This window comes from Enhydra lutris, unplaced genomic scaffold (assembly GCF_002288905.1).
Source record: "Enhydra lutris kenyoni isolate GAN:26980312 unplaced genomic scaffold, ASM228890v2 scaffoldscaffold21, whole genome shotgun sequence".
In the NCBI taxonomy this organism is placed as follows: Eukaryota; Metazoa; Chordata; class Mammalia; order Carnivora; family Mustelidae; genus Enhydra; species Enhydra lutris.
In genome coordinates this window covers 25,037,624-25,062,790 of record NW_019154105.1, presented here as the reverse complement: position 1 = coordinate 25,062,790, position 25,167 = coordinate 25,037,624, and the positions used below count along the sequence as shown (strand labels likewise).

At 42.0% G+C, this 25,167-nt stretch overlaps 1 protein-coding gene across 6 annotated transcripts in view; it reads left to right on the top strand.

Annotated features, from left to right (window-relative positions):
• Window positions 1-25,167, top strand: part of LOC111148912 (KIT proto-oncogene receptor tyrosine kinase) — an 83,015-nt gene that overhangs the window by 33,600 nt on the left and 24,248 nt on the right. For 3 of the 6 annotated variants that reach the window (XM_022505694.1, XM_022505696.1, XM_022505698.1), the window contains exons 2-7: window positions 2,434-2,703; window positions 5,474-5,755; window positions 7,051-7,187; window positions 11,904-12,075; window positions 16,163-16,352; window positions 19,524-19,639. In XM_022505694.1, the coding sequence (XP_022361402.1) occupies window positions 2,434-2,703; window positions 5,474-5,755; window positions 7,051-7,187; window positions 11,904-12,075; window positions 16,163-16,352; window positions 19,524-19,639 (1,167 nt within the window). The remainder of the gene's footprint in view (window positions 1-2,433; window positions 2,704-5,473; window positions 5,756-7,050; window positions 7,188-11,903; window positions 12,076-16,162; window positions 16,353-19,523; window positions 19,640-25,167) is intronic. The other 3 variants (XM_022505699.1, XM_022505697.1, XM_022505695.1) reach the window with 1 other exon arrangement.

The following is a 25,167-nucleotide window of genomic DNA, read 5'->3' as shown; positions in this document are numbered from 1 at the left end:
GACTAGCAGGTACGGATGGTCTTGTCTGTAACACTTCTTACGTTGTTGGTGCTTAAGAACGTTTGATGATTGTCATTGACCTTGTTAACCTTCTGCGACTTGAGGTTTGCTGAGGGTCTTCATCTGGGGTATACTTGGCATGACCTTGTGGAGGTGCGATGGAAGCCATGGTCAAAAGGTGCCCAGAAGCGATACTTGTCTGGGTAACAATTTGGAATTGAGACCGTCATCTCTGTGCATCTGCAGGGGACAGTTTCCCTGCCTCTTTAGAGCATCCTTGGTCTGTCCCTCTTCCCAGACTCTCTTCTGTCTTCACGTGTCAGCAGGTCTCCTGTAATTTTTAACCTGGTTTGACTGTAGCTCTATTACTCTGCCTTCTTGGGCCATATAGCTCCTCAGGGAGAGGTCTACACATAGAGCCTTTAACCTCGGCGCATACAGAAATTTCCACTCACCTGAAATTGTACTCTTGGGTTTCCTGCCGTCTTTTTCTCACCAATACGGTCGGTTCCTTCCCTTGATCACTTTGGTTCATTCCCTTGATTCTGCTCAGCATCTGCCCTGGGACCCACCACTCTCTCTTTGAAACTTTCTTCCCTCTTTAGTGTCCCATTCCCTTCCTTTCCGGCAGTGGTTTTTTGGTTGCTTGTTCATTTTTGTTTGATTTTTAAATCTCAAACCTATGCCCTCTTAGCTGGAAGAACTCTCCAAGATTGGTACTCTCTGTGTTCTTCATTTTTCGACAAGCCCTTACTCTTGACTGTCTGATCCTGTCTTTTAACTTCACGCGTTTCTGCTCTTCCTCCCCCAACCTGCAATGCAGGTCATAAGGTGAGAAGTGCGTCCACTGGCCAGGTAGACCCTGGGAGTGGGGCACTTGCCCCTCCTGTTCCCGTCCGTTTCTGATCATGTCTCCCCACCCCCAGTCCTGCCAAACTTGTGGAGAGCTTCCTGGCGTGTCTTATTTGCTGCCTTTGCCTTTTACTCCTCCTTCAGAACTCAGGTCACTTCTTGTCTCCCACCTTGCGTGTGTGGGGAGGGATTAGATACCCCATCTCCCCCATGACCCTGCAGAAGTGATTGAAAGCCCCCCACCCCCCACCGAGGGGGAGTTCTGTTACCCTGTTGCTCTAGCCCACCTTACCCAGGGACCCTTTCTTCCCACTCGCTCACCCAGGTCATATGTGTGTCAGTCTTTGTAGTTTTAATTACACTATAACCTTTAATGTGTTTTTCCTTTAATAGAATAATGCATTTTTTGTCTCAGATCCTTACCAAATATCTCATTCCTCCTGCCTACCGGAGGACCAGAACTCTTCACAGATTTCCTGGAATCTAGAAGATCTTCAGTATCTTACTGCACGTGCCACTTTTCTGCTGAAAAACGTATAGTGAAAAAAAAAAACACAAGAAAAAAACCCAAAACGTATAGTGTCTCTGCATGGTCTAGGTGGTCCCTGTGGCACGTGTCTATCTTCTCTTTCACCTTTCCCATATGGTAAAGGCCCAGCCCACCTCCTTCTTCTTCAGCTTAAAGCTAGAACTGTAGCTGTATTTCATTTACTCTGACACACGAGCAGTGTGTTCTTTAAACTCTGGAGTGTGTGTACCAACCCTGTGTTGCACTTACATGGGATTTTTTCCAGCACCTACCTTGAGGCTCTTGCAGATCATAATTAACGAACTGTTATTTGCGGTCATGCAACAGGTAGATGAACGAATGAATGAATTGGCTGCCGTGAATTTTCTAAGGTTCAAGTTCCGCATTCAGAGTCTAGGAAACCTATCGAGGCATTGGTTTGATTAGGCAGCAACACAGCGTATGTCATGAAACCGCTCACGGTCTGATCTTTAAAATGGGATTTTCATTTTCTGCCTTCTTGTTTGAAACTCCAAAATAGTTCTGCTTTTGATGAACATCACCATATAAGGAGAATTGCATACAAATAACTGAATTCACAGCCATGCTATGTCAAGGTCATGTACATTTTGCCAGAAGAGTAACAGGCCAATAGTTTTTTTTGTTTTGTTTTGCCTTTTTTTTTTTTTTTTTTTAAATAATAATGTGAGGTTTTGTTTTTGTTATTTCTAAGCTGGGTGTCAGCATGTCAGTACCATGGCGATGGCCCATATTCAGAGTAGAAACTTGACCCAGCTGTGTGTTTAACCCAGAGAAGGCCATGGCATCCCACAAGTATGGCTCGCATACCAAGTGTGACCCTCCGGATCAGTGGAGAGTTGCAGAAAATAATATTCTAGATGAACTTAAGAAACTTGAAACAGAACTCTTTCTAACTATAAATAGCAGGGCAGCTTTGTCCTATTTTTATTGTAGAGCAAGCACACAGAAGATGGAAATCAATATTGGAAGAAATGCTTTATTTCGCCAAGGAAAAAGATCATACTCAACACGATTCTTATTTCTCTTGGCAGGCTCTTCTCAACCATCTGTGAGTCCAGGGGAACTGTCTCTACCATCCATCCATCCAGCAAAATCAGAGTTAATAGTCAGTGCTGGCGACGAGATTAGGCTGTCATGCACCGATCCAGGATTTGTCAAATGGACTTTTGAGACCCTGGGTCAGTTGAAGGAGGACACGCACAAGGAATGGGTCACAGAGAAAGCGGAGGCCGCCAACACGGGCAATTACACGTGCACCAACAGAGACGGCTTAAGCAGGTCCATTTATGTGTTTGTTAGAGGTAAATGTGTGGCTTTCTTTCATGCTATGCTTTAGAGAACTTAATATCCTGTTCTTAATTATGGATGACATATAGATGGCTGAGCCAGAGAGAAAATATTACTGGCTGGGTCTAGGGCGCCTGAAACAAATTTTTCTTTGTTAGTTCCCCCCATCTTTTGATACATCATGGCTGTGGGTATGACTCCAGCTGAAGGTCTGCAAGGCTGTGATACTCTTCCTAATGAGATTACAATATGGTTAGCCCATTTGTCCTGGCACTGCGAGTAAACCCTGAGAATAAATTAGGCCCTTTGGGAGAGCTGCATTTTAATGCCTTGAGATCCTAGATACTCCCACTTAGTAAAAACACTTCAGGGAACTAAAGGCCTCTGACAGCCTAAACAGACCAACACTTCAAAAGAACTGACCCACTTTGAGGGAGCAAATTCCAGAAAAATAAGCCAGTCAGCTAAGCACCCCATGTCCCCTCTTAGGTTCTTAGTGGTTGTCATTTGATTCTTTTTTTTTTTTTTTTTTAAACTGTGACCTCTTAGAAACAGAAGAAAAATACGATCGTTGGATTTCCGTATCTCATTTCCTATGATAAACTCAGTGATTCATCTGTGTTTGTGCTTTTCACATCCTTGTCCAGAGGAGGTTTGCTGACGGTGGGAGGGAGGAAGAACCTTTCTGTTGATGTACAAACAAGTACTTCAAGCTTTAAGAGACAGACCCAGGTTATAGGAGGAGAAATGAAGTCTGGGTTCTGGCCCTGAGTTTGTGCCTGGACTGGGGTTGCCATTGAAACAGGCCAGTGTAGGAGGCCTCACCCATGATATCGTGGAAGAATAATGAATACATTTGTCCTAGATGGCAGATCTGAGTAAGCTCAGAGAGTTTGTTTCTTACTGAAACATTTGGAGAAGATCAACCTGCCTTGTCATCCTCATGGAACTATTGTTCAGGAGACAAAATTGTGCAAATTCAAGCTCTAGCAAGGTTTTATTTTTATTTTTTTTATTTTTAATTTTTTTAAAGATTTTATTTATTTATTTGACAGACCAAGGTCACAAGTAGGCAGAGAGGCAGCAGAGAGAGAGGAAGGGAAGCAGGCTCCCCAGTGAGCAGAGAGCCTGATGTGGGGCTCGATCCCAGGACCCTTTGACCATGACCTGAGCCAAAGGCAGTGAGCCACCCAGGCGCCCCTCGAACTCTAGCAAGGTTTTATAAAGTTGATGCTTATAGTGTTTACTGTAAAGAAGGTTGCCATGGAATTGACTCTGCCTCTCCTTAGTTTATCTGTTACTCTTTCCTAGGTCGGTGCCTTGGCAAGGCACAGCTTAGCCTTGTATGGTTCCATGATGGTTGAGCTAACCTGGGGGGTTGTTCTTTGACCTTCAAGAAGGTACTCTGGAATTTCCAGGTAGTCTCGAAGTGTCATTCTGCATGTTAGTCCAGTGGGTAGACAACTGAATAGATGGGGAAAACTGCTGAATTAGCCAGGTCAGTCTCGCAGAGCGCATGGATTTTCATGAAAAGGGAAGTCTTCCTCAATAACTTACCACTCCAGTGAATTACTACTGATTTAAGATGTTTGGATACTTAAGTAATTTATGTTACAGCAGTGAAGGAACCTGGGGTATTGTAGGAGCTAACCTTAAGCAACTGAGAAAGAGTATATGGAAAAATAACCATCTGTGGCCTCAGACCTTAGTTCCACCATCATGACGGACTTTATTCATAGAACACATTAGGCTGGGAGGTGCATAACTCATTCTGGAAATTTTTTTTTTTTTTTCCCTAAATTAAATGGTAAGTGTATTTCAATGATGTCAAGTTGATTTTTGTGGAACACCTGAATTCCAGGTGGAAAGGACAGTGAAGAAACACTTTAAACATGATCTGTTGGCCCCGCCATCTATCTGTATTATCTTTACACAGCAGAGGTGGCTGTCTATTGTGTCTACAGAATGAGGTTTGTCTTTGCCTGTAGGAGGTCCCAATCTGGCTGGGGCCTTTCCAATTCACACCTGGTGTCCTGGCATAATTATTAATGGCACTCCCCTTCACTCTCAAGTGTCCTGGTTTGGATGATATTTATCATAATATTCCTGAAACTCATATGCTCCCCTTGGGAATATGGCTTCCTTTGATGTCCAGAAGTTTATACTTATACATAATTTTCAAGGAATATGAAGGGTGAGGCCCACATGGTTTTGGTACAGGGTGGTCTGCTAATAGTTTTGTAGATTTTATGCAGAAGCTGAAAGATCCTGGAGACTGGGGGCTCTGGAAAGGGGCCCCTTTCCCTGATGCTGGTAGGCATCAGCACACTGGCTGAGTCTTGGCCCATCCCCCTTAGACCATTCCCTCCTGTAGAAGGAGAGTAACTGTTGTGATAAAATACCCTCAGAGTTTAAGAGCTCAAGTCGCGGTATCAGTTGGACTGTGGTTTGAGTCCACTCAGCCATTTCTGGGCCATGTCACTTGGTAGGGGAGTCGCTTTTTTGAGACTTCAGTTCCTTCATTTCTGAAAGGGTGGTCACTATAATGCCCATCCCATGGGGGTGTTTTGAGGATTAAATGAGATAAAGTATAATGGTCCAAGCTTAGTGTCTGACCCATGAAAGGGGTTAACAAATGTTCCCTGTGGCTTAATTAGTAATATGTGGATAAATTCTACTTTTGCTTGCAAAGAAAAAAAAAAAATCGGAGTCCTTTGACATTTTAAAAATGTTGTCAGTGCCTGGGACCGTCCATTCAAACTACTCATTTTTGACCCGCTTTAGATCCCGCACGGCTTTTCCTCGTTGACATTCGCTTGTATGGGAAAGAAGACAATGATACGCTGGTCCGCTGTCCTCTGACAGACCCAGATGTGACCAATTACTCCCTCACGGGGTGCGAGGGGAAGCCTCTTCCCAAGGACTTGACGTTCGTCGCCGATCCCAAGGCCGGCATCACGATCCGAAACGTGAAGCGCGAGTATCATCGGCTCTGCTTGCACTGCTCAGCGGACCAGAAGGGCAAGCCCGTGCTGTCAACGAAATTCACCCTGAAAGTGAGGGCAGGTAGGGACCCTTTCTGTCTTCCCGCGGGGAGGCGGACTTGCGTGGAGGGAGGGGCGGCGTCTCTCTCCTGGCGGTCCCGGGTCATCTGAGTGTGGGCAGGCAGGCAGCCGGCTCTTCCCGGTGGTTCCCCCACCTCCCAGCTGCCGTCAGCTGCTTGTGAATTCTTCCTTTCGTAGCCCCCAAGCCCACACCCCCGGTCCACGGCTGCCTTCAACGGGCCGCGTCTAGCCGAGACTGGCGCTCCGACCCTACAGGGGACACCTTCCGACCTCAGGACACCTGGAGACTCCTCACTGCCTGAGCTGTCCCTCCCAAGAGAACCTCACTGGGAGGCTTCCCTTCCCCTGTTTGAAAAGATTAGCATAGATATGATTCACTCCTTGATGGACTATTGCTAGAGGAATTGACTTTTCTCCACAGTGATTTGATTTTAATGCATTCCCAAACTTTTCCTAATCTGAGGAGGGAAGTACCAGCTGAGTATGGACCTTGTTATTATGGTGGCATTATGTAGATTATTTTCATTGCTGGAAAATGTCTAGATTTTGTATCTCCGAGATCATCAAATCCAATACCAGCTGACATTCGGCTACCAAGTACTTTTTATTAAGGCTTTTGAAAATGTGTGCTCCTTGGAATTAAGGAAAGATTGGTTATTTAAAATGGAGATTTTTCAGAAAAGAGCAAGAGGTTATTATTATGGCACATGGGAAAGATGCCTGTTTGTTTGTTGTTGTTGTTTTTAAGATTTTATTTATTTATTTGACAAAGAGAGAGAGAGGATAGAGGGACAGTCCAAGCAGGGAGCAACAGAGGGAGACTGATGTGGGACTTGATCCCAGGACCCCAGGATCATGACCTGAGCGGAAGGCAGTTGCTTAACCAACTGAACCACCCAGGCTCCTGAGAAAGATGGCTGTTTAGTTAAAAGAATATGATTGGTTGTAGGTCAAGTCCTCATGAAACCATCAAGGTTGTGTGAGGTAAAGATTAAAGCCGCTTCCCAATGCCACGGTTTCTCCCTGTTTCAAAACAGCCTTGTCCAATAGCATTATCATCTCAGAGCAGACAGTCCTATCATCTTCACTCAATGTTGATGAATTTGTTTGAAGAATGCAAGATGTAATTGCTAATGTCTTCAGATCTGTAAGTAATACAGATAGGTTAGTGCCATACTTGATATTTTATTTAAAAGATGACCACGCAAGTTGTGTGCCTTTGAGGGCACATGGTAAGTGAAAATGGCATATGACTGTAGAACACATGACTGGAGGGCCACATTCTGTTTCTTCCAGCCATCAGAGCTGTCCCGGTGGTGTCCGTGTCCAAAGCAAGCTCGCTTCTTAGGGAAGGGGAGGAATTCTCTGTGATGTGCTTGGTCAAGGATGTGTCCAGTTCCGTGGACTCCATGTGGATCAAGGAAAACAGCCAGGTGAGTGGCTTGTTGCCTTTGTTTTTCTGAATACATCATTCTCTCCATGTGGGAGATTATAAGATTTTCCCTTTATCGGGTCTATTCATTGTCCTGGCAAGGCTCAGCTGGTGTATCTATCTGAGGTGGGACTATCTGGGCGTGTGTCGAGATGCATCGTTTCCCCTTTCAGAACACCATATGTGGATGTGTACATTCATTATTTGTGACAAATGCATGTCATTTTGTCAATCTATTTTGAGAAACTCTAAGAGAGGACTTCAGACTCCTATTATTACTCTGTGCTGTCTCTTTGACTTTCGTAGAGAAATTAAAAAAAAAAACTTCTGGTTAACCGCATAACCTTTGATTTTTAAGACTATTAAATACATCTAGGCCAGATGATTTAAAATATTGGGGAAAGTTGTCAATTTTTTTTTCCTTTCCATATTTAAAATGAGAAAATGGTCTCAGATACTGACCAAGGAGCTCTTTCCTTTCCCACAAAGTGGCCTATCCATTTGAGAGATGTGTTTCTTTTTGTATTGATCTGACTTACCCCCATGAGGCTGGTTACCTGAGATCAAGTTGCTAATGGTTTTCATTTGTTTTAGTCACTATTAATAAAATGGTTATCTTTAATCTGAAACATTTGGACATGTTTAAGTTCTTATTCATTTAACACATGCATGATGAATGTCTACTATATGTTAGGTGCTGTGTTGGGTATATCTTAAATAAATTTTAGCCAGTTATATGATTTTTTTTTTCCTCTTTCTCTCTCTAAATACTCATTAGTAGCAAGGCCTTTCAGATGTCTAATCTCCCAAATATTTCACTTGAAAATTTCCATCAACTGAATATTCAATAACTTTTATTTGCATAATCTTGGCCATCTAGTTAATTAGCTGTCATGGTGTTTTTTCTTCAGGAGACATATATGCATTATATTGGAGAAAAGAAATAGTATATTTTCCTCTTCTCCTCTTCCTCTTCTTCCTCCTCATGCTCTGTATTCCACATTGGCAATTTCATGCCTGTTTAAATAATTTTTTGCTCCATAAGTAACCATGGTGAATAGCATAATACAAAGTACTATGATGGTATTCACATAGACTTGTGATGGATGATACCTTGCTAATGAAACCTGCCCAATGACTAGGAGAATAGATTGTACTAGAGACTTGTTCTTTCAAACCAGTGGCTCAGAGAAGCAAGTTTTAGTTTCTGTATCCTATAAGCTAATAAGAACAACAGCTTACATAGGGATTTTTGACTTAACTTATAGAACACAATCCTGTATTAATTGGCTTTCTATAATCCTTGATTTCAGATGAGAGAACAGTTTGGACCATGTGCGTATTTGAGCCTCTGTATAACTTGAAAATTAGTCTTTTTTCGATGAGAAATTAAATTGCCCCAGGCAGTTTTGTTCTGAACCATTTTTCCCAGGAGTCCCGCATGCCATTCCCAATTAATCCACTGGCGCTGGTAGATAAGCCTTCAGTGTTGGGAGCCCTTTGGGGAAATCCCAGTGTGCACCTCAAGGGTTAAGGAAAACCAAATCACATGCAAACAATATGTAATGTGTGACTTGCAGATGGGGCTCATGGCTCTATGCCAAGGTTCATCCATGACTCTTTTGTTGATATCCTTTGGCTTCATTTGGAATACTTAGCACTGTTAACACTATCAAAATTATCTTTAAAATCCATGGTATTTGATTCTGATTGTTTAGAATAAGTTTAATTCACAGTGAAATGGAGGATAAAATGACTGTTCTAGAGTTTTTACAGTCATTTGTTTTAAAATGTCAGAGTCTTGGAGTTTATTCAACATCCTTGAATCTTGGTTAGCTTTTCTAATGTGTCTACATCCTTGTACTTTTACTTTTTATTATGATATGTGATAGTATCCTGAATTTCGGTCTTCAGGTTTTGAAGGTGTTGATATTGTCTCACTTAGGACCAAGCTATTCTCCCAGCACTGATGTGTTCATTGTTCCTGCTTAGCTCCCTCTGGTAGACCCTTGGGCTCTTGCAAGAATTAGAAGTAAGATATACCATAAATCTAGAATGTGGTATGTTACCCATCCCTGTCAGTTGTCACTCTGTCTTGGCAGAGATGTCTGTGACCTGATGCACTGGGAGAGGACAGAATAGTGTCACCTCACCTTGCTGTTGATCTTCCTCATTGCTCTTCTCCGGTGAAATGGCAGATTCTGCCAATTATTAGAAGAATCTCTTGAAAGAGAGCATCTTCATGTCTGCATTGTGCTTCAGACCGGAAAGGACTTTGAAGACCTTTGCTTTCTCATTCCCTTTTATTTATTTACTTAAAGATTTTATTTATTTATAAGAGAGAGAGAGAGCAGGAGGGAGAGTCAGAGGGAGAAATAGACACCCCACTGAGCAGGGAGCCTGACATAGGGATTCGATCCCAGGACCCCCCCAGTTCATGACCTGAGACAAAGGCGGAGCTACCCAGGCGCCCCCCTCTCATTCCCTTTTAAAAACAAAAGCTGAGACTAGTAGTATCCTTGACTTGCTCAAGATCTCACAGTTACTTAACAAAGCAGGTTTCTCTTCTTTTTATTTCAAAACATTCAGTTTTGGCAGTCTGCTCTTATGTATGCTCATTTTAATGTAAAAAAAAAATTTCCAAAAATATAATAACATGAAAAAAAAAGAGAGAAACAGATATAATCCCACCATTGCATGTAGCAGTGCTGTGCAATGGAAATAAAATGTGAGCCTTCTATATAATTTAACATTTTCCAGTAGGCACATGACAGTAAAAGTAAAATTGATTGTAGTACATTTTTTAACCTAATATAGCTAAAATAGTATCTTATATAATTACTATAAAAAGTTATCAATGGGTTATTTTACATTTTTCGTATTAAGTCTTCAAAATCTGGTACATAGTGTATATTTAAAATGTAATTTGGACCTCAAGCATTCTAAGAGTTCAGTATCTTTATGTGGCTGGTCTTTATAAATGCTTTATTGTCTACCTTTTTTTTTTTTTTCATATTTCTTTTCTCTCTGCCCCGTGCATATGTATTACCATGTTTGAAGTGTTAAGGTACACTTAATTTTTGCTTTTTTTTTTTTTTTTTTTTTTTTGATTTTTTTTTTTTTTTTTTTCAGAGAGAGAGATCACAAGTAGTCAGAGAGGCAGGCAGAGAGAGAGAGGGAGAAGCAGGCTCCCCGCTGAGCAGAGAGCCCGATGTGGGGCTCGATCCCAGGACCCTAGGATCATGACCTGAGCCGAAGGCAGAGGTTTTAACCCACTGAGCCACCCAGGCGCCCCTAATTTATGCTTTTTAAGTAATATAAACATTTTCCTTATTTTCACATTTGTAATTTCGATATTTGGTATACCTTTAGGTCATTTCCAAGATTTTACTGCAATAAATATTTTGGAGCCTTTTTGTTTGTTTGTTTGTTTGTTTGAGTCATTTCCTTGAGATAAATTTGCTGGAATTGATAAAGGGGTATGAATAGACTGCCCAGTTACTTTCCATAAGGATTGTTCTGATTTATAGTAATGTCAGAATGGTCTAATGCTAAAAGTTCACCACTGCTTGGCCTGCGAATTACCCTTGATCTCATTCCATGTCAATATCTGGTCCTGTTTACTTTCTTTTCTCAGTTGTTTTTTGTTTTTTGTTTTTTTTTCAATAGGAATGTGGTTTTTTACAGAAAATTGGAAAGATGCAGAAAGCTGTATGGTGCTTCCTTTAGTATTTTCAGAGTGGCTATAGTTTTTATTATGTTTTATTCCCGTGATGTTTTCCATACCAAAATAAATCTCTCCATGTCTTGTCTGCGGACAAATAAAACGAGTAGAATGGTGATATCACAAGAGTAAATTTGCAATTTTTTCTCTTCTACTCATGCTTAAATAATTTGGGGCTTGGTCTAACATATCTCGCATACTTTGGAACCTCTTTTAATAGAAGCCAAAATTCTGCAGGGTGAGAACTGTAAGTGCATTTCCAAGTTACTCTTAGACATTGTGACTCGGGGCGCCTGGGTGGCTCAGTCAGTTAAGTGGCTGCCTTTGGCTCAGGTCATGATTCCAGGGTCCTAGGATCGAGCCCCACATCAGGCTCCCTGCTCAGCAGAGAGCCTGCTTCTCTCTCTCCCTCTGCCCTGCTGCCCTGCTGTGCTCTCTCTATCTCTCTGTCGAATAAATAAATAAATAATCTTTTAGACATTGTGACTCAGTTTCTCTTTGTGAAAATAATATAAATGTTAATGAAATAGAATATTATTATTAGCGAGGTGTTTTCTTTCAATCACTAGGATATAGGATAAAAAAAGAGGCCTAACAGCAGATACTGATAATGACCTCACTATGCTGACTCAATGTAAAATATCAGTATTCTGTAATATTTCTTCTAGAGTAACTTGTAAAATTTGGCCCTGTTAAAAAAAATAGTGCCGCAGAGAATTTGGAATTATGTATGCCACGGTTATTATGAAATGAATTTTCATGGTTTTTTTTTTTCAATCATTAATAATGACTATCTTTCAATATAATCCTGTAACATGAAGTGTTCCAATGACAGACTTGTCGTGATGCTTTATTATTCTTACTTAAGGAGCGTATAATGAATGTTAATATGGAGAAGTTAATTGCTGCTGTTTTTAATTTATCTAGGAAAGATCCTGAATCTAAATTTTATGGTAATCTTTGATTTTTATTTTCTTCTCCTTCTGAAACCAGCAGACTAATGCACAGACGCAGAGTAATAGTTGGCATCAGGGTGACTTCAATTTCGTACGTCAGGAAAAGCTGACTATCCGCTCAGCTAGAGTCAATGATTCTGGAGTGTTCATGTGTTATGCCAATAATACTTTCGGATCAGCGAATGTCACAACCACCTTGGAAGTTGTCGGTAAGTCTCTCTATGGGAATGTATAAATTACTAGCAGTAGTGGAAGAAGAAATTGCTAGACAGTTGCCTTTTTTGTTAATGGAATGTTGAGAGATGACTAGAAATTTAATTGTCACCACATGAATGAATGAATGAATGAAAGTGATCATTGTCGCCTTTTCCAACTAGAGCACAGAAGCAAATTCTACCAGTTTTAATAAAGGGGAAGTGGAAAGCTGTAACTGAAGTTGTTTAAATGGGTCATTTTTCTGCCATCCACCTCCTTAGCAAACAAATAAAATGTTAAGTGGAACTTTTTCAAAAATTCTAGGCCTTGCTGAATGACTTGAGCTTGGAAATGGATTGTAGACTTTCTGTATGGAGGAGTGCAGATGTTGGGAGCTGAAAATATTTCTCTGAATCTTTTAGGGAGGCAGCTGGGCCTTTGGTTTCTCTTTTTATCATTTATGGGACTAGTTTGTTTGATGCAGGAAGGGCTGGGTTGGGCTTCTTCTTCCTACTACACCCCTTACTTTACTCCGTCCACCAACCTTATAGGCCATAGCATAAGCCTTCAGGAAAGAGATCCAGTAGGAGCTGACACACTGGTTCTAGACAGTATCAGCTAGATCTTGGTTCCCTAGAGTCCTAACCCCATCATAGCTGATGTGCACAATGGGTTTAGCCTTTTCTTCCCTAGTCTGGAAATCCCACTAAATATTTATTTTCCAAGGTCTACTTAATGAGCGCAGAACATAGTGAATGTCCTGGATGTTTTTGATTTACTGGAAATAATAATAATTTCTAAATTATGCATTTTTGTCTTTTGAGTATCGTTTGAATTTAATCTATTTTCTTGCTTTTTTAATGCAATTATAGTCTTAGTGCTTAACTTTTAAGTACTTGTAGGGTGGCAAATTTCTTCATCACGAGGGATAATAAAATGATGTGCTATTTGTTTTCGTCTCTCCTCTTTTCCCCATGTTTCTTCAATAATTCATGAAGCAGTGTTAGAGGTCTGTGATTTATCCCACAATAATCTCATATAATTTTGGCATTTCTGCCCATGTTGTAATGGAAATCATCTCACCAGACTAAACGTGGAGAACACCCTTTACTTGCAGTTAGAGTCCGCGTGCAGAGAGTCTTACTTTTTCCCTAAACGTGATTGGGAACCATTTATTAATTTGAATAGAAAGCGATGCTTTTAAAATATTAAACTCCATAAGTGCTAATTTGCTAAGTTGATTAGGGAGCATGTTGATCTATCAGCTTCAGCTCCAGAAAGCAATTAGTAAGGATGTTTTGAGCGTATTATTGTGTGTAATCAGATTTTTAAAACCCATTCATCAATTTCCAAGAATATAGCTGTGTAACTGGAAGGACTTGTGGCTGGGAAACCTGAATCTGGTTTTGTATTGTTTTGGGATGGGTTGGGATGGGACAAGAACAGGAGGAGACAAGAGAGAAAAGTGATTTCTTTTGGGAGCTGGGGGTGGGAGGCTTGGGGTTGGTCCTTACCTGGTTTTGAGTAGGCGCTGTGTGCCATCTAACTTTCGAAGGTACCCTACTTTACCTCTGCCTGCATTTCCTCTTCCGAGAAACACAGCCTCTAACTCCAGAGGCTGCAAAGAAGAGAAAAGGCAATAGATTTGGTTTATAGAAGTGCCTGGCATCGTGTTTGTACTTGATTCAATGTTAATGCATCACCAATTCCTTAATGCAGAAGCACCTGAAAAAGATCTTACTGTAGGTTAAAATCCTGATGGATTTCTTTGATCCTAGTAATTCCTATACTTCATGCATTTGAAGCTCTATTCCACTATAGGACATAAAAGTATATTGAGCCAAAGGACTCTAGAAAACTCAGGAGGAACTTAAGTATTTTACATATGGTGATGATACGAGAATACTTTTCAGTGTAAATAATGTTGTCTGTAATATTGAAATATTTTGCATTGTGCGGAATTTTGGGATTTAGGACCTTAAGAACATGAAAATGTAATGTAGCACTCAGATGAAACATTTATTCCCTCCAAATTAACCTAAATTTGCTTTAAAAATAGCAAGGGGAGTTTCATTTATGAAGCAGGTATTAGAACAGGGTGGTGGTTTCCATCTTCAGCATTCGCCTGGGTGATTTCTTATTCCCACCTGTCTCAGATCCTTTTCCATCGGTGCAGTTGGACACCTTTTATTCTGAATCTATAGGAAACTAACTGGCATTAAATACTAGAATGGCAACTCATGTGAGACCTTAATATAGTCAACCCAATAGTGCCAAAAATAATGACTAACAATTTTAAATTTTGAAAAACAAATGGAAGGACAAAATGAAAACCCTTCCGTAATCCCACCAATGTGATTTAACTGTTTATAAGATTTGGTATATTGCTTATATTTTTGAATACAGCAGGGTTTCAATTATACATAAGATTTTTAAAATATTTTATTTATTTATTTGAGAGAGAGAAGGAGCATGAGTGGGGAGAGGGGCAGAAGGAGAGGGAGAAGTGGGTTCCCCGCTCAACAAGGAGCCAGAAGCAGGACTCTATCCTGGGATCCTGGAATCGTGACCTGGGCTGAAGGCAGATGCTTAACTCACTGAGCCACCCAGGCGCCCCTATACATATGATTTTATTCTTTCTCTCTAACAAAGTATATAGAGAATCTAGGGTATATGCTGCTGTAAAAAGAGGCCGGCCTTGGCTTCTCACAAACCTGTGTTCAGATCTGGGCTCTGCCTTTGGTTAGCTGGCTCTTTAGCTTTCCAGGACTGGATATTTTTCATCCATAAATTAGGAGTTATGTGCTTTCTCTCTTAGTATTGTTATAAAATTAAATATTTGTCATAATTATTCATCTAAATGTATACTAAGGTACTTAGGGCAGTTCTTGGCCCCTAGTAAACATTCTGTAAATGGTGGCTATAAAAATTATATTGGAAATTATTTTAGTACAGTTTTTTTCAAGCTCTTTCTTATATTATTATATTATAGCCATTTCGGAGGGCTGCTGTATTAACCAGTTCTCCGATGTAAAAAATTACTACGTCCAGGGTAGATGGCCATTCCTTCTGTATGCAGTTAAACACTGAGAAGTGTTCTCAGATGGGAGTTACAGGGTTAAATGGGAGAATAGATAATTATAGAAAAATCTATATTGCTACATGCTTTCTGAAAGAGTTGTGCCAATTTACAGTGTGTAGTTCAGCGTGCTACTTTTACCACACTTGCAAAATTATTGAGTTTCTTTCAAATTAGTTTTGCTGTTTTTCCATAGGATGGATATACTTTATTTTTTAGCTTTATTGAAGTTTTGCTATTTTTAATAAGTGAAAAGTGAAGCCTTATTTTAATTACTAGTTTCAATATTTTTCCATCTATATTTTCATGTTCTCTTTCCTACTGTCTTAATTTTACTGTGGAGACATTTAAAAATGCTTATGTATTCAGAGTCTTAGGATTTTTATGATTTTATGATTATTTTTTCTTCTGTAGTTCCTAAAAAGCCTAGAAAACTGCTCCCCCCTCTATAGAAGAAGTTTGATAGGAGTGAATTCTGTTGTTCAGTTAAAAATACGGTATGGTTATTAAAATGCTGTCCTTGATTTCATCTGTGACTTACAATGTGATGAGAAGGTGTAAGTTTATTTTTCTTTAAATAGTAAATGGTGTTCTTTCAACATCTTCATTGACCATTAGGGCTGTCTTCCTCTTCTTGGTTTATGACACTTTCCTATCACATATACATTTATATTGGGTCTGGGTAGGGGCTAACTAGTTAGTCCAAATGCTTTTTAACCTAGGAAAAATCAGGACGAGTCATTCTAGATATATGATAAAGAGCTAGATCTTTAAGAGAGTTGTTTGAGAGACAGAGATGGGAGAATAAACATTTCATGTGTGTCTGTCCTCGCTTAATGGCTGTGATTCTACAAGAGCAAAAAGAAAAATAAAAGGTACAATGGCCAGTTAAAATCGTCTTGTAATTGCCAATTAATAACCTGAAACCAGTCAGTTATCTTTGTGATCCAGAGATGAAGTTGTGTTTTCTGTTGCATAGTTGTGGGTAATAGTTTCTTCCTGTTTTGTTCTGTTCTAATTAGATAAAGGATTCATTAATATCTTCCCCATGATGAATACTACAATATTTGTCAATGATGGCGAGAATGTGGACCTGACTGTTGAATATGAGGCATATCCCAGACCTGAACACCAGCAGTGGATTTATATGAACAGAACCTTCACTGATAAATGGGAAGATTATCCTAAGTCTGACAATGAAAGTAATATCAGGTAAGAAAAGAGCCTTGCCTTGGGGATTAGACATCTCCCCCCGCTTCTCTTGGCTTGCCAGATGCTATTTCTGTGACCCATAAATGGGAAAGGACACCTGATAAAAGAAGTTTGGGGCTCCTTCCTGAGCCCTTAGACCAGTATTGCCTTTGGCTATGTGTTTAAAGCACACAAAAAAGTCTGGGCAACAGTATTTGCATCTCTGGTATGGAGGATAGTTCAAAGCAGGGACTGGCATATACTAGGGACCCATTAAGTAATTTTTTAGAGAAAGAGGAAAGTCTATGCTTTGAATCCTTTTTTAAAAGCTGTAGAAAAATAGGCACCTGGGTGGCTCAGTCTAGGTTAAGCCTCCGACTCTTGATTTTGGCTCAGGTAATGATCTCAGGGTCATGGGATCCAGCCCGATGTTGGGCTGTCGGCTCTATATAGAGTCTGCTTCTCTCCTCTCTCTCCCTCTGTTCCCCCGGCCCAAAGCTCACATGAGCATATTCTCTCTCACTCTCTCAAAAAACAAAAACAAAAACAAAAACTTTTTTTTTTTTTTTTTTTTTTTTAGATTTTATTTATTTATTTAACAGATAGAGATCACAAGTAGGCAGAGAGGCAGGCAGAGCGGCAGGCAGAGAGAGAGGAGGAAGCAGGCTCCCCGCTGAGCAGAGAGCCCGACCCGGGGCTCGATCCCAGAACCCTGAGATCATGACCTGAGCTGAAGGCAGAGGCTTAACCCACTGAGCCACCCAGGTGCCCCGTCAAAAAAAAAAATCTTAAAAAAAAAACAACAAAAAAAAAAAACCAACAAGAAAACCCAAAAAACCAACAAACAAACCCTAAACTAAAAGAAAACTAAGCCTCATTCAGTAGTTTTGGGCCAGGCAGGCAGTGAAGCCAAGTTCTGTCACATCACATTTCTCCCCCCCTTTTTTTTAATATTTACTTATTTATGTATTTATTTAAAATATTTATTTATTTGAGACAGAGATAGAGCACAGGCAGGCGGGAAGGAGGGAGAGAAGCAGACTCCCCTCTGAGCAGGGAGCCCAATTTGGGGCTCCATTCCAGTACCCTGGGATCATGGCTTGAGCTGAAGGCAGCCACTTAACTGACTGAGCCACCCAGGTGCCCCTATTTATTTATTTTAGAGAGAGAGAGAGATTGAGAGCACAGGGAGGGGCCGAGAGACACTTTGGCAGATTCCCTACCGAGGTTGGAGCAAATACGGGGCTCGATCTCACAACCCCGAGATGATGACCACTTACAACTTTGAAATCACCACCTGATCTAAAGCCAAGAGTCAGACACTTAACTGCCTGTGCCACCCAGGGGCCCCCACACCTTTCATTTGATCCTCAAGACATTATAATGAAAACGGTAGCAATCGTAAAATAGTAGAAAGTGAGATAAAAATAAATAAATTAAAATAATAAGAAAATAAAAAAGTAAAATCGTTCAAGTCGCTTACTCTACGTAGGCTGCAGGTGCTCTTGTGGTGCTGTGCTGTTCTAAGAACCTTCCATATATTAAGTCAATAATTCTAGTCTTCACAAACCCCATGGACAGGTGCTCTTTGATTTCTGTCATTTCTGGAGAAGAGGAAAGTGAGGCATAGTGAGTTAAGTAACTTGACCAGGATCAGATGTCTAGATCTAGATGCCTAGATAGACTTGGTATTTTTTTCCAATCAGGAGGTATGGGCTGTTATAGGGCTGTGGGTGAGAGGTGATGCTGTCCCGGACCAAGGTTCAAGGGCTAGAGGGAGGAGGATGGATTTGGGAGGTGTCCGGCTACCTCTTTAGTAAGACTCAGTGATTACGGGGCTGGGAGAGAGAGGTAGGAGCTGAAGATGCCCTTCGGGTTCACTGTCCATCAGCCATGTTGGATGGTGAGGGGGGATGCCATTCAAGGAGGAGGAAGGGTTGTGGGGGCAAAGACAGTGAGTTTGGCTTAGGGTTTGTAAAATTGGAGGTTTGTTAAATTGGAGGTTGTCTGGAGTGGAGACATTCGGGTAGGAGACATTCAGGTAGGAAGTATCCCAGGTCAGGTTCCCTAGAAGCAGAGCAAAGGGATTCCAGGTCAAGGGCTTTATTAAGGGAAAGAGAGACCTGCCAGGCAGTAGGAGAGCAGGGCAGGGAGGGTAAAGTAAAGAAGGAAAGAAAGGATGGATGGGTGAGTGGCAGGCTGAGCGCAGGGGCCCTCTGGAGCAGGTCCCTTCCCACGGGCAGTCACTCATCAGCTGTCGACCAGGATGGGTAGTCAACTTCAAAATGGCGTCAGGTGTCCCAGGGCAAGACTTGGGAGGAAGACACTGCAGATGTGAGTCATTATTAGCTGTACCCACGAGACAGGGGGCTGGGGGCATGAAAATAGCTTTGCAGAGGAGGCATAGGACCAAGAAGTCTGAACTAGAGGTAGAGATTGGAAAGTCGTGAGCAAACAGCAAGTAGTTCAGCAGGAGAGTAGCTTGCTCGGCGTGGGGCAGTGTGAGAGGAGAGGCCGACTAGGCCGCTGTGTATGTCAGGATGGCTGTGTGGCTCCAGTGGGTTAAGGGCTGTGTGGGGCGCTCCATCCCCACCCGTGCCCATGTCTGTAACTCCCCTGGCACGCCTACGTGCTCAGTCTACGTGACTGTAGCTGGTGTCCTTGCAGTGAAAGGGAAGCTCGAAGAGCAAATCCTGCAAAAGACACTGGGAAGAAGTAGTGGGGTGAAGGGGAACCTGGAGCTTATGGTCCTTGTGAGAAGGAAGCTGAGGACCCCAGTGTTTAACTGGCTGCGAGGGTCCCACATCTCCACGTGGATACCTGCCAGCCTGGCCAGGTGCTCGGTGGTAAAGCACAGCAGGACGGGTGAGTACGGGACGCTGGTGAAGGACTGTGGGCAGAGAGGGACGTGGGCATGAGGACAGCCAGGGAGGGGGAAAGAGGCTGAAGTCTCCAAGAGGTTGCCTTTGGGCTGAGGAAGCCTCTCCCCACGCAGCCATTTGTCCCAAATTAGATACACGCGTCTGTGTCTGGATTTATTAATGTGGGTCTTGTTAATGCTGAGTGAAGTGAGTCCTATTCGTCCTCGAACAGGCATGTATTTCCAGAGAGAAACTGGAAAAGACCCACACTCAAGGCACACCGTTCCTGGGGGATTGAGTTCTTCTCTTTTCTCTCTTTCTCTTTCCGTAGATACGTGAGTGAACTGCATCTCACCAGATTAAAAGGGAACGAAGGAGGCACTTACACATTTCAAGTGTCCAATTCCGATGTCAACTCTTCCGTGACTTTCAATGTTTATGTGAACAGTGAGTAAAGCGAATGGTTCCTTATCTTTTTATTTTTTATTATTTTAAGTCGTGGCTGGTGTTTGTAACAGCTGCAGAACCGAGCTCATTGTGTACTATGAAAATAACGAACGTCTCATGATAATTTTGACCTTAACAAAGACCCCGTGGTTTGGTGGTTGGAAGAATGTGTGTGAGGACCAGTTCCTTGGCCTACATTTCACTGACCACACGACCTTGTGGAGGTCACTCGGATTCTGGGTGCTGCCTTTGAAGTAAACAGAGGAGCCATAGAAGTTAAAAATAACAGGCGTTTGCGGGAAAATGTATTGTTATTGATTGTTGAAACGGGGTGCCAGAGGTTGAATAGGAACTGGTGGTGTTCGTTGGGAGAGATGCTATCAGGCTCTGACATGATTTCTTTGTCACAGTGCTTTCTCTTTCGGGGTTGTGATATTATTTGTGTTTAGATTGTTCTCCCACTAGGATGAATGCAGTATCGATCAGGCTCGACAGGACCCTTCTGCAGAGCACGTGGGTACTGTGGGAGAGGGAGCAGGTGGTTTAGGGGGGAGCAGAGCTTGGGGCACGGAAACCCAAACGCCTAGGTTCTGCCCTGCTGCGCAACATCCTAGAGAAATGTCTTTGCACAGAGATTGAGGCTGAGGGCGCATGCTCACCTGCAGGGACTCCTGCCCCGTGCAAAGCTGCTTCCTGGTTCTACTCTGGGGCCTATCTGCACCTCCAGGGAAGGGAGCAGTGTCTGCCACACTGCCCAGGGGACAGGAGACCTCCAAAGAGGCAGAATTCCAGAGGAGTGGTCAACAAGATGACCATGGGAATTAGCCATCCTGGGTGTGTGTTGGGTGGCTGGGGGTGAGGAGACAGCCTGGAACATTCCCTAGGGAGCAACTTAGAAACTCTGCTGAGCCCTTTGTGTGTGTTGGGCTGCAGGAGGGCTGTGGGAACAAAGGATGGGTGCCAATTTCTTGTCCTCAAGGAGCTTACTGTGAAGTCCTTGTGAAAGTTATTTTTTTTTTTAAGATTTTATTTATTTATTTGACAGAGATCACAAGTAGGCAGAGAGGCAGGCAGAGAGAGAGAGGAGGAAGCAGGCTCCCCGCTGAGCAGAGAGCCGGATATGGGGCTTGATCCCAGGACCCCGGGATCATGACCCAAGCCGAAAGCAGAGGCTTTAACCCACTGAGCCACCCAGGTGCCCCTGAAAGTTACTTTCTTGATGCTGCAGCTCAGTGGTATGTGGTGGGGGAGAGAGATCCAACTACAAATGAAGACAGGGAAGTGATACTCAGGGCAGGTGTTTGATTGCTAATCTGGAGTCTTTTTTTTTTTTTTTTTAAAGATTTTATTTATTTATTAGACAGACAGAGATCACAAGTAGGCAGAGAGGCAGGCAGAGAGAGAGGAGGAAGCAGGCTCCCTGCTGAGCAGAAAGCCCGATGCGGGGCTCAATCCCAGGACCCTGAGATCATGACCTGAGCCGAAGGCAGAGGCTTTAACCCACTGAGCCACCCAGGCGCCCCTAATCTGGAGTCTTTTAACGGCACCCTCATTTCCAAGAACAAGGTGTTCTTAGGTGTTAGATAAAGAGGGTCACCTATGGGGCTACACAAGTTTCTTCACTCTAGGCTTTGTCAGGATCCCTAATGCGCTGGTGTATTATGCCTTCCCAGAGGGGGGTTTGGGATGGGGTGCACAGCTCAAATGGCTCTGACCACCGAACTTCCCTTTTTTGAGGAAATCGTGTTAATTAACATCTCAGTTCCTCAGAACAGTGTTGATGATATGGCATCTCATTGGCCTGAATTTCTTATATCTCTAGATTAATTCAGATGTTAATCAGAGGCGCTTAGCATATTACACGTGGGCCAAATTACCTGCTTCTGAAAAATCTCAATATTCAAGTAATTTAAGAGGCGATTACAGGTAAATCAGTATCCTTACAAGCATCATAAGCTTACTCGCCACACAAAACTGGATTTTTGGGTGCTCTAGTGTAGCGCTTATCCAACTGTGGTAAAGGGCCTTTTTAAAAAAATTTCTGATTTATTCTGGATCAGTACTTGCTACAAAATACAGTAAGAACCAATCCCTAGGAAGGTGAAGTGAGTAAAAACAGATATACGCAACATCCAAATTTAAATTTTTTTTTTTTTTTTATTACTATGAGATTCAGTAGCTAGAAAAATTACTCTGTCCAATTTCTCCTTGTAAATGCTTATTGCTGGTTGGTTGTACTCACCCCTCTTTGGACCAGTAACATCAGATCATGGCCACGGCCGGCTCCACAGACCTCACTTGGAGAAGCTCAGCAGTTGGAAATTTTATAAAATTAAGTGCCATTTGCATCTCTCTTTCCCTGGCTTCAAGGTCAAGGAAGCATGAAGCTCTTGTCTCTTTTCTTCCTCCTCCTGCTTCCGTTTGCTAGTGGGATCTGCCGGTTGGCTACGAGTCCCTGAACTTTGAAAGATGTCTCTGAAGTCACCGTTCTTTTTCTCTGGTGACAAAATTGCAGCCGTTTTCCTTACCAGGCCGGTTTGCTATCCAGCAGGAGCAGCGTTGGTCACCTCTTTTTTTTTTTCTTTTAAGATTTTATTTATTTATTTGACAGACAGAGATCACAAGTAGGCAGAGAGGCAGACAGAGAGAGAGGGGGAAGCAGGCTCCCTGCTGAGCAGCGAGCCTGACGTGGGGCTCGATCCCAGGACCCTGAGATCATGACCTGAGCAGAAGGCAGAGGCTTTAACCCACTGAGCCACCCAGGAGCCCCTTGGTCACCTCTTCTGAACTCATGCCTGTTTGAAACGAGATGGGAACCAGCATTAAGCTTCTCAAATGATTTTTTTTACCCCCTGGATTCCCTGTTGGGGCAGAAGGCCTTTTGGTTATGCCAGGGCCTGGGTCTCAGACCCAGCATTCGCCGAGCTCCTATGGGTCGCGCGGGGCACACAGATAAGAGTGGTGAAGAGTCTCCCCACTTACGGTAAGTTTTTCAGGAAGTCTTTCATTGCTCTCAGTTTGTTACGAACACTAACTGACAAAAGGCACTTCTTCACTTACCTAACCCATCGGATTTCTCGAGCTCCAAAGGCCTTAACAGGGGTGGTATTTTTGTGTGAAACTTAAAAACATCTACCTCTTGTGAAGTGTGTCCAGTCGGTCTTTACAGATAAAGGTAGCTAATTACTTTGTTGATTTTTTTTAATTGAAAAAGATTTTGTAATGGTAAAGTCCAAAGTATTCAAAAACAGTTTTGAAACTTAAAATTGGAGCAGTTGTGTCCATTTTGACATAATGTTTTAGCTGAGCCAAATGCCTCGGAAGATCTGCTGTGTGATTAATTCTGTAAATAAGCTTAGCCCCAAGGATGAAAGGAATTCGGCTGTGCAAAAATTAGAACTGATAAAAATCAGAATAATAAATGCATAATATTAGTGCAGAAATTCAGTGACTTTTATTCAGTGACATTGATGCATAATTGCTTAATAGATTCAGTGCTGAGAAATGCTTATGAAAATCTGTGATTTTGAATGGTTGAATGTTTGATGGTTGAAAAAGTCATTTGTTTTAAAAACTCCACATGTAAATTTGAGTACACTGGGTGTGTGCGTGTGTGTGTGTGTGTGTGTTTTAATTGCTTATGTGGGAGGCCATAAAAAATACTATATTCTGTGTTAGAGAAAAATATGTAGCATATTAAACTTGAAAATGTTTTAAGTCTGTTTTTACCTTCTCTAACCAAGCTATGATTTCCCTGGGTCTGTTCACTTGGCTCTGTGCCATTAAAGGTGATTTATAAAGGCCAGGAGCTGTATAACATGTTGCTGTTTTTCAGCAGAACTTCCAGTGCAAAGTTATGGGAGGTTTTTTTATTTTGCTTAGAGAGAATCAGAGAGAGTGTGGGGTGGGAGTGGAGAGGGGCAGAGGGAGAGGAAAAGAATCTAAAGCAGACTCCACATCCTGCGTGGAGCACGACATGGGGCTTGATCTCACACCTCCGAGATCATGACCTGAGCCGAAATCAAGAGTCGGATGCTTCACTGACTGAGCCACCTAGGCACTCCCCCCCCCCCCCCGCCTTTTTTGGAAGGGAACATGGGGGGTGGAGTTTTCATTAAAAAACAAACAACAAAAGCCAGTGATTCTTTGCATTGAATTTGCATTACTACAATCACTCTTGCCAGGCTTGTGGAAGATGTATACAGAAATCAGATTCTTAGTTCTAAAAAGAAGTTGGAGATCCTTGGTGGAAATGGCCATTTTCTTGCTTTGCAGAGCAAAATTGGGAGGAAAGTAGAATTCTGAAATGTATACAACCACCCAAAAAGTGCCTTTTTTTCTCCTCTTAAATATATTTAGCTACGATGACATAATATAAGCAAAGTGCTTTCCTAATAGGGCCTAGTCTTTCCAAAATTCTGGAGGTACTAGAAAAAGCAGCACCACCAAGATTCTGTAGGTAGCCTGAGATACTCAGTTAGAAACCCATGGACTCCTTGCTTAACAAAAACTGTCACACAGTAAGGTTTTTACCAGATCCAGGACAAATAAAGGGCCAAATGTACATTTTACTCTAAATGATACATATGCTCTTTTCCCCTCTCCACCCAATATTTCTGGAATACATTTCAAATGTTTCAGTGGACTTAAATGTTAATTAGTAATGTACATATTTTACAAGTTTATTTTGGCATATAATTTCAGAGAATCCCATGTGATTCCTGAAGAAATGTCCATAATTGTGGAAAGTATAATTAATATGATAAAGCAGTTGTTTTTCAAACACGTGGAACAATTTTAAGAAGATCCAATAGACTTTTTTTTCAGCTCTTTTTGGGGATACTTGACAAAACTGAAAGATATTTGAAGTGTATACATGACGACTTTGATACATGTAAACATTTTGAAAGGATTCCCCTGCCCCGCCCCATCAAGTTAATTTAACACATTTGTCACCTTACATGTTTACCCTTTTTGGTTTTGGTTTTCTGGGTTCTTTGGAAGGTGGGGTGTTTGGTGGTTTTTTTTGGTGGGAACCCTTAAATTCTACTTCCTTAGCAAATTTCGGTTATATAATATGGTGTTACCAACTGTAGTCACCATGTAATTCCTTAGCTCCTTAGAACTTACCCGTCTTCTGCCTGTTGGTATTCCTTTAATGCCTCTCCCGATTTCCCCTGTCCCTTAGGCCCTGACAACCACTTTTTCTGCTCTTCTTTGATGAACTTGTTTAAGGGATACCACGTGGTATTTGTCTTTCTGTGGGGCTTATTTGATGTCACATAATGCCTTCGAGCTTTATCCATGTTGTCACAAATGGCAGGATTTCCTTCCTTTTTTTTTTTTTTTAAAGATTTAATTTATTTATTTATTTGAGAGAGAGACAGAGTGAGCATGAGCAGGAGTAGGGACAGAAGAAGCAGGCCCCCCACTGAGCAGAGAGCCCGATGCGGGGCTCAATCCTGGGACCCCAGGATCATGACCTGAGCCGAAGGCAAATGCTTAACCAACTGAGCCACCCAGGCACC